The sequence below is a fragment of the Dromiciops gliroides genome, chromosome 3 (genome assembly GCF_019393635.1).
Source record: "Dromiciops gliroides isolate mDroGli1 chromosome 3, mDroGli1.pri, whole genome shotgun sequence".
Lineage (NCBI taxonomy): Eukaryota > Metazoa > Chordata > Mammalia > Microbiotheria > Microbiotheriidae > Dromiciops > Dromiciops gliroides.
Window position 1 is genome coordinate 200,637,280 of NC_057863.1, and position 9,824 is coordinate 200,647,103.

A 9,824-nucleotide genomic window follows, 5' to 3' on the forward strand; every position below is an offset into this window, starting at 1 on the left:
CAATGCAGTTAAATTTAATGAGTATTTATTTCATGCCTAGAACATGTAAAGCAGTATCCTAATTACTGAGAACACAGTAACAATACTCAATTAGCCCTTGCTTTCAAAAAGCTTACATTTTATATAATGATCTTTGTATTAGATTAAAAACTACAAAGTACATTCTCTCTTTTTTTTGCATTGAAACAAAGACATCCTCATCTTCTATTATTTTATTTCTTTAAATCAAAGCAAGAAATGAAGTGTCATCTCTTGTAATATAACCATTGTCCCTCATTTATCCCAATAATATTAAAAAATTGGGGATAATAAAGAAATTAAGATCACAGATAAACAGTCAACAAGATATTGAGAAAAACTAAGTATCATTAAGATACATTTTCATGACTATTAAGGTATGCTTCCAATCCCACTCTGCCCCAGTATAAGCCTTACCACTTGTTCAGATTCTTTGAAAGATCTTTATTTCATTGTGCAGACACACTCTCAAGGAACAAATAGTGTAGTTCTTCCATTTTTTAAAAGTGCCATGGCTGCTAAATTCTCCATTTGTTAATCAGTTTTTTGACAATGAAGCTTAGCTTGACTTATCTAGTTTTTATGTCAAACAGAAACAATATCCTTCATTTTTCCTTTATTCAAAATATTTTTAAACTTGATAGAACTTTATAAAACTTCATAAAATTTATCCTTCTTTGTCATGGATTTTAAGAAGCCAATGTCTCACCAAACCACTCTGAAATACTGGTGTACACTTTAGTGTCCCACCTGAATTTCAATTACTTTTTATCTTCTATGATACTCAGGCCTAAAACCCTGCTTTTCTTGTCAAAATTATCTTGTAGTTGCTATGAATATTATATTTGTTTGTAATATGCTCAAATATGATATATACACATATGCATTTTATATGCACAGATAGCCTCCTATGATAGCATGAAAGTGCCTTGATGTCCAGGACTATTTTTTGGTTTTGTATTTCAGTACCTAGCACAATATTTGGCATATAATAAGTGTTTAATAAGTGCTTGTTTATTGATATCTTTTTAAACCTATATACCTAGCACTGGCCTTGAGTGATAGCCGAGTAAAGAATTAATCATTCATCAAGAAGGTCAAATAAATAATGAATGCTTTTCAGCCCCTTGGTAGAAGTCCATTAAAGTTGGAAAGTAATCAAAATAAAAATGAAAAGTGAATCACTGCCACAGAATCACAGGAGTTAATTAGAGATTTGGAAACACCTCAGTTTCCATTTAGTCCAACCAACATGAAAGAAGCTTCTTTCTGACATCAATTCTTTTTGCAGCTACCACTGTCATTCCTACTTTAGCTTTCTGGGTCTAAAGGAAACAAGCCTAATCCCTTATCCACATAACAATATTTCATTGAGTTGAAGAGAGTTATTATATCACCCCTGAGCCTTCTCTCTTATAGAATAAACATCCTATTTCCTCCAAATAATCCTCTTTTCTCATTCATACAAAACCCTTCACTATCCTAGTTGCCTTTCTCTAAACCAGCAATGTTAAAATCAAATAGAAATGGGGGCCACAAATCCACACATAAATATTATTATAGAGTGTGTATTGATTTACTTTTAAAATGTAAGATTATTTATGCTTTATATTTATTTATATATTTAAATAATTTTATTTAAGAATTATAAACACTTCTTTATACTTATTTTACAATACCTATTCTTCATTATGCAGAAATTAAACACAAAAACTTATAAATCACTCATGAAATAATTATACTACATTTTCCCACAACATGAAATTTCAAAATTTAAGTTATTTATTTCATGAGGTATAAAGAGGAACTCAATAAGTGAAAAATATTTATTGAATGTTTACTCTGTGTAATAGATTGTGCCAATTTATGGGGGGCACAAATACAAAAGTAAAACTATCCCTGCTTTCAAAGGAGATCACATTCTAACAGAGATGATAATACAATAGAATAGATTTCAACTGGAAGTCAAATGGAAAGATGCCATGGTTTTTAGGGTTCAATACCACAGTAGATATTAATGACTTTGTGGCAAGAACTTTTTTTCCAGCACTTCAGTAACTATGACTGTGAAGGAAGCCAGTGTTACAGATCCTGCAGAAACAGCTACTAAATCACACCTTCATCAGGATTGATTCCCTGAATGATGTCTATTGCAAATGGGAAGAAATCAAGACCAGCTTGTGGGGAACTGCTTTTCCTGGGGCTCCTGGACTTATCTGTCTTTTGATGTCATTTGTGAGCTAAAGTAATGGCTACTGGAGAAATATATCATTTGAAAGTCATTTTCTTCCCTCCAAAGTAAGGAAAGGAAGACAGAGACCATAGTTCCAAAGCTTTCAGAGAAGCAAGATGAAAGAAGAAATCTAAGGATTTGAAATTTAGGCATTACTCCTTCTTCCTCAGTGGGACTCTCAAAGCTCTCATTAATTTGTGTATGCTAGTTGAGAATTCCATGATTTCATTAAAAAAAAACACAACCTGTAGTCAGGAAATTAAATAAACAAGCTTTTTGAATCCCATTGCCACTTTCAGGACTTCCTTATCCTACCTCTTCTTTTAGCTCATTTCATCCATGCATAATCCAATACAGACAAATGCTATTATCTATGTGCCCTCAAATCATTTTCCCTCCTTTGTAACAGTTAAAGTTGCTTCAAAATCTTCCTTTTTAAGATAAGCTCTACCTTTGTAATTTGCAGTTTCATTTAAATGTTATTGCCCCCTCAAAGGCTTTTGCTTACCACTTCATCTGCCCCCCCCAATAAATCAATGAAAAAGCATTTATGAAGAACCTGTATATGCAAGGTCCTGGGCATATAAAGACAAGAAACAATTCTGGCCCTTAAGGAGCTTGTATTCTATCATGGAATACAGTATGCACATATGTAAAAAGTATTTACCAGATGTGCAAACAAAAAGGCTTTAAACTAAAGGGTTGAAGGGAAAGACTATGTATATTCTTTAAGTTAAATGCTCTAGAAAGCAGTCACAAGGAAGCAAGAATAGCTGAGACTCTCACAGGTTAGGGACTGAGAAGATATAATTCAAACACAATTTAACTGACTTATGACAAAGTTAAAAAATCTTATTGACATGGGGTTTCATAAGTCATCTATCTGTGCACCACAAGCTATGGACTTGGAAGATATAAGCTCACCTTTGTCTCTACTAGCCAAAAAAGGGAAAGATTGTTGCCAAAGGCAACACTGGACTAGTGTAAAAACTTGCTTGTAAAATTGTGTGAAAAAGGACAATGGTCAATTATGTGCATCAATCATAGTGAAGTAATGGAGAATAAAAATATTTCAAAGAAAGCTTGGCAAGATAAACCAAGTGAGTAAAATTATCCCAAGAGTATTCAGGGATGAAAATGGAATAAGGAATTTTTTAAAAGCCTAGAAAGATGGAAAAGATCCCCTCCACCCCCAAAAAAGACAACTTTTTTTCCTCATTAAAGATAATAAAACCTCCATTTTTCGACCTCAACTTCACATCATTGTGGTGATTATAGAGGAGAAAAAATACTTCTAAAGGGAGTAAAGAGAGGAAAAAAGCCAGCATAAATTATAATACTTGTATGAGACTATTGAGGATTATCAGAAGGAAGGAAAATGCAAAAGGTGTGGAAAACATTGGACTTTTATTATTAAAAAGATGACAAAGTAATATAAGATCTAATAATAGCCTGTAAGATATTTCACATACATTATCCAGTGAGCTATTCACAATAATTCTTGACGGGAAGGAAGTGCTATTTTATCTCTCTTTTAGATATGAAGGGACTAGGGCTAAGAGAAATTAAGGGACTTACCCAGGATCTCACAACTAGATAGTAACTGAGTTGAATTAATACTCAGGTCTTCTTGCTTTGAAGTCCAGTACTCTATCTACTATGAAGTAAATTCTATTTGCCTAAATTATCAATAACTACTTCAATATATACTAACATTTTCATCTATTAAAAATTATGAGTCATTTCCATATGAATAAAAGGCATCATTGATGGAAATATGAGTAGGGAATCAGTACATTTTCCCACAGGTTTGGCTTATACATTCACACTATGAAAACCAAGTGGATGATAAATGTCTGTTTGCTTTATAGATACCTTATAAAAAACTTACATAACAATCTGTATACCTAGAACACATAGTACAGATGAACAATGAGTGGGATCCAGAGTTGAAATGGAAGAAAAAGCAGGCTAGAAATCTTTTTCGATAAATTGTAAAGCTCTTTTACTGAGAGGGTGAGAGACACGTGGAAAGTCTGCAACATATAACAAATGAGTAACTATAACAAAGAAAGACATTGAGGATCTTTATGAGATATGGTTAGAGGTAGCCATGTGATCCTGGGTTCAGTGAGACAAAGTTCAAATTTGACCTCAAATGCCAACAAGCTACATAATTCTGGGCAATTCACTTACCTTCTGTATACCTCAGTTTCTTCATCTCTAAAATGGAGATAATAATAGCTAGGTCACACTATTGGAGTGAGGATAAAATGAGATCATATTTATATAGCTTTGCGAACCTTAAAGCGCCATATAAATGATGGTTATTATGATGATAATAGGAAGAGAAGACGGTCGATTAATTGACAAGAACAAGGTTGGATAGAAAAAAGTTCTCTACTTGCCCCCGCACAATTTCTAGAACAAAGGGAGTAAGGCATTTCTCAATTTGGATGGAAAACTTTTGGTAAGACACAAGTAAAAAAGAATTACTCATTATGGAGAAGCATGGATGTGTCATAATTTATTTCTCTGCAAGCAACTCCCAAAATGATGAGAAAACATTAGTTTAAATATTGAGTAGTTAATTAAATTATTTTATATGACATTGTCACTTCTTGATACTGCCACTCCTTATTGTGACCAAAATTTTTTGCTTCCATTGTTGTTCCTAATAATTAAAAATCACTAAAATAATATCAGCAGACCAGTTTCATTCATGTATATAGTCATTTTAACCTATAAATTCTCCTAGTAATGGTCTGGTTTTATTTTAATTTTATTCCAACTTAGCTACAGATTAATTTTCTTCTAAATGTCCATCATGTTAAGAGGTGATCCTACAATATAAATACTCTTCTAACATTCTTCTCTGTAAAGTTTTGTATATGTTTGGAGTTTTGATCATTATTACCAAGGTAGTAGCCTGCCTCTTGTCAGGACAACAAATATACTATGTGAGGAAAATTCTTATATTGTGGTAACTTTTATATCAATTAATGTTTTGAAAAAATGGTAATAAAGTCAGTATTTTAAATTTTGTCCATTTCCTGTATGTTGTAGTTGACAATGTGATTGAAAAAGTAGGATTTAATAACTGTGACAATTGTGTAGCATTTTCTTGGTTTTTATTCTAATTTGATATTTTTCTTAACCTTTATTCTAAACTGCCAATGGTCTTACTGCTCTGACAGCAGATTCTGAAAGGCCTGTTATATTTTGGGATTATAGGATTTAGAGTTAGAATCACCTTTGATATCAACTAGTCTAAACCTCTAATTTTATAGATGAAGAAATGGAATCCAAGAGGTTATTTGATTTGCTCAAGGTTGTAGAGGTAGTAAGTCACACTATCCATTTATTTCCTGTCTGTTAACATAGAGTTAATTTTATTTTTGTAATGTTATAGAATAAATATCATGTCCCTTGCAATCTAATAAATTTAAAAATATGGTCAGGGATCTCAAGTGATATACAATCATAGAATCATAAATCTGGTGCTGGAAGGGACCCCAAAGCCATGTAGTCCAACTTCTGCATTTTACAGGTAAGGAAAATGAAGCCAGAGAATTTAAATGACTTGCCTAATGCCATATAGATTAAGTATCAGAGGTAGCATTTGAACCCATGTCCTCAGAACAACAAAATACATTTGACAACACAGGGTTATATTTATGTTTAATGGAAATAAACTATACATATACATGCACACATATGTGTGTAGATATAAATATATACATATATATACATGCATACACATATGTGTATATATCTCTGTATGTATATCCTATATCTATCTATATCTGCTATATATTTATCTATGTATCTCTATCTCTATATCTATTGATTAATTGATTGATTTATCAAGCTATCTAAACTCTATTTTTTAAAATTTTAAATAAGAATTTTTTTTAAAACAAGATGTTTGACTTGAAGGGAAAATTATCTAGGATCAATTCTTTTATAGTAATTTATCCCTACTGAGAGACAGAGATTGCTCTTCATGTAAGTTATGTACAAAAAAGTCATAAAATCATCCCTGGTTTTACAATGATAAAAGAAAAACATTGAAATTATCCAATCAAGGCAGGCACTCAAGGATTTTTTTTCTGTTTGTTGTTGTTGTTAAACAGTGAGAGCAAAATAACTTACTGGAATATAAAGATAAATTTGAATGATCATGCCATTAATGAAGAAAAGGGATATTTTCACAGAACCAGTGTGGTTTTTTAACTTTTCCCCATGTCCATTTGATGTTGATCAAAACATACCATTGGGGGGAGGGGCAGCTAGATGGCACAGTGGATAAAGCATGGGCTCTGAATTCAAGAGGATCTCAGTTCAAATCTGGCCTCAGATACTTCACACTCACTAGCTATGTCATCCTGGGCAAGTCACCTAATCCTAACCTGCCCACAAACAAATAAATGAACAAATAAACAAACAAAAAAAAGTAAATGAACAAATAGACAAACAAATATATGAATGAATGAATAAACAAATGAATGAGTGAATAAATAAATGAATAAACAACAAGCATATAAATGAATGAATGAATGAATGCATAAGTAAGCAAATAAATAGATAAATGAATAAATAAATGAAAATTTTAAAAAAGTTAAGTTGGGTCCTACATATGCAAAACATACAAAATTACAAAAATGTTCATCATTCACAATGATGATAGGTTGGAAAAACCTACCATTGGCAAATTAGTTTTTTTTTTTTTTTGAGGCAATTGGGGTTAAGTGACTTGCCCAGGGTCACATAGCTAGTAAGTGTCAAGTGTCTGAGGCTGGATTTGAACTCAGGTACTCCTGAATCCAGAGTCAGTGCTCTATCCACTGTCACACCTAGCTGCCCCCATTGGCAAATTAGTTAAAAAAATACTCATTTTGTCTGTGCACATACTCCAGTTACTTTATGTACAATAAAGAAATGGGGGAAGGGAATCAAAGAAGAGAGAAAACTATCCTGCAGTAGTCAGGATGGGGATGAAGCAAATCTTGGTTTTCTAATTGTGAATGTATTATTTTTATTGGTAGCACAGTTCTGGAGTAGAGTTGCAGGTTCTCTTTTTAAGAAATGCTGCCTGTTGCTGGAATGTATCAATTGTATCTTCATCATCCATTTCCAACTATGCAGGTGTATCTGTTTCATTGATTCACTGCACATCAAATCAGAATCTCATCTGCTTCATTGACAAAACCTGCCTTTCACAATAGGCTTTCATTAGTTTACTAAGTGGTGTGTGTCTCTTAACCTTAAATTGCACTACTGAACCATCATGCCCTACCACCTTCAAATTAACTTGGTAATTTTTTTCATTCTTGACTCCTTCCTTCAGCTTTCCTTTGGCCATTGGGAGTCCAGGGGTCTCCTCAGCAGCCGCTTCACAAAATAGGCACCAGGATGGTTTGCTTCAAGGGAACAGGGGAGAAGCAGCAGCAGGAGGAGCAGGAGCAAGAGGAGGAGGAGGAGGAGGAGGAGGAGGAAGAAGATGATGGTGGTGGTGGTGGAGAATAAGGAGGATGAGGAGCAGTAGGAAGAATAATCTCTACCTCTATAATCTATCTTTTTATCTATCTATCTACCTACAAATATATGCTGGATGCTTATAAACCTTTCATCTTTAATGAAGCTGCTACATCCAAAATGAAAGGCTAATGAAATTTGATCTCCATCTGTTCCATGACTGCTAGGAAAATATCCTTCAACTAATGGTCTATCATTTTGGTAATATCATCATATTCCTCCAAGCCACCATCCTCATCCTTATTATCAATCAATTTTTTAAAAATAATAAACATTGTTATACGTTTGAGTTACAAATTTTATTCCTCCTCCCCTCCCCCTGCTCCCCTCCCTAGGGCAGTAATCAATTAGATATAAGCTAAACATGTGCACTTATGTAAAACATTACCATATTAGTAATTTTGTACAAGAAACTTGACTAAAAGTAAAAAATTGAAAGGAATAAAATGAAAAATAGAATGCTTCAGTCTGTGTTCAATCAATGTCAGTTTTTTTTTTTTTCTCAACATCGACAGTATGCTTCATCATTTGTCTTTTGGTATTGTCTTGGATCATTGCATTGCTGTCTTGTATCATACAATATTTCTGTCTCTGTGCACAATATTCTCTTGGTTCTGCTTACTTCAGTATTCCTCAGTTCTTACACATCTTTCTAGGCATTTCTGAAACCTAAGATAATTCAAATGGAAATGATTCAATTTCCTGACATCGCACTGCTTGTATGACTATGAAACCTGGACAGGGGACATAAGGGAAAACCAGTGTAAGGACAACAGTTCAGGAGATAGGATGTTTTGTGAGAGGAATCACAAAGATGCCATTGACCCCACATTGTAGCATTTGTGAAGGAGAATAAAAAAGGAAGAATGGCAAGGTCAGAAGGTGCCAGATTTTTAATGGCTTAAGATACCAGCCACTGAGGTCCTCTCTTGACCTAAACTGCCATGCATTCAAATTCTACTGCAGAGAGCCCAACTCTAATGGGCTGGCCATGCTGCTGACATGCTAATCATATGCTTTCCTAAAAGACTATTTTATGGAGGACTCACAGAAAACAAGCATTTACCTGGTGGTCAGGAAAAGCAATATCAAGGTCTCCCTTGAAAACTTTGGAATTAATTACATAACACGGGAGACACTGGCACAGGATTTCTCAGTGTGACATATCCTCATCAGAGAAGATGCTGTTCTCCATGAGCAAAATAGAACTGAAGTAGCTTGAAAGATATTTGAGATGTGCAAATTTAAGAAATCCAACCCAAATTTACACATGGATTTATTTGTGCCCGACCAGTGGTAGAGCATTCCCAGCACATACTGCTCAGATCAGCTGTAGTCAGACACACTATAACTTGACTCTAATATATTGATGTCATTTTGGTCCTCTTCAAGAAGGAAGGAGAACAACCAACCAACCAACGAACCTTGTGCCTAGAATGAACTCCTTACTAAATTATGTTTGCCAAGTTCTTGCAACATTCAACTCAACTCTGCTCTTCCAAAGAATGATTTTCTTGGTTAAATTACCAGATTATGAATTATAAAACTTAAAACAAACCTGACTCAGAAAATGATACTGAACTAGGTATATTGAATTAGGAAAGGAAAACAAAACATAAATTCAGGTGCATTTATAGGATTATTACTTCAGACAATTAAAGAATAATTAATATCTATTCTACACACATCATTAGTAAAATATAAAGAAAAAGTCCTATGTGTTCATTTTATGACATGAATGTAACTTTAGTACATAAACTAGGGAAAGATAAAGCAAAGAAATTTATAAATACTTAATACTATTAATGAATATAGATTCCAAAGTTTTAAATAAAACTCTAGCAAAAGTATTAGAGCAAAATTTTAAAAAATATTTGCTAAGATCAAGTTGGATTTGAACCAGGGATACAAATTATAGCTCAAAATTTCAAAAAATTATCATAATTATATTGAAAATGAACCTCAAACCAGAATTATATCAACAGATACATAAAAACTTACCAAAATATAATGTTAACATATACTAAAACATTAC

General features: G+C 33.2%; 1 protein-coding gene across 1 annotated transcript; it reads right to left on the minus strand.

The window, feature by feature from the left end:
- Positions 1-7,289: 7,289 nt before the first annotated feature.
- LOC122747339 (small ubiquitin-related modifier 3-like) lies at positions 7,290-7,616 on the minus strand. The gene is made up of 2 exons (XM_043993422.1): positions 7,464-7,616; positions 7,290-7,391 (listed from the first exon to the last, which is right to left on the minus strand). The coding sequence occupies exons 1-2, from the start codon at positions 7,614-7,616 to the stop codon at positions 7,290-7,292; spliced, it is 255 nt and encodes an 84-aa protein (XP_043849357.1).
- Between the last annotated feature and the right edge of the window lie 2,208 nt (positions 7,617-9,824).

What these genes read in the sequence shown, in the direction of transcription:
- LOC122747339 (XM_043993422.1), bottom strand. Translation starts at nt 7,616, where the DNA reads ATGGCCAAAGGAAAGCTGAAGGAAGGAGTCAAGAATGAAAAAAATTAC. An exon ending in AAGCCTATTGTGAAAGGCAG is followed by an intron (nt 7,392 to 7,463) that starts GTTTTGTCAATG and finishes ACACCTGCATAG; the next exon opens with TTGGAAATGGATGATGAAGA.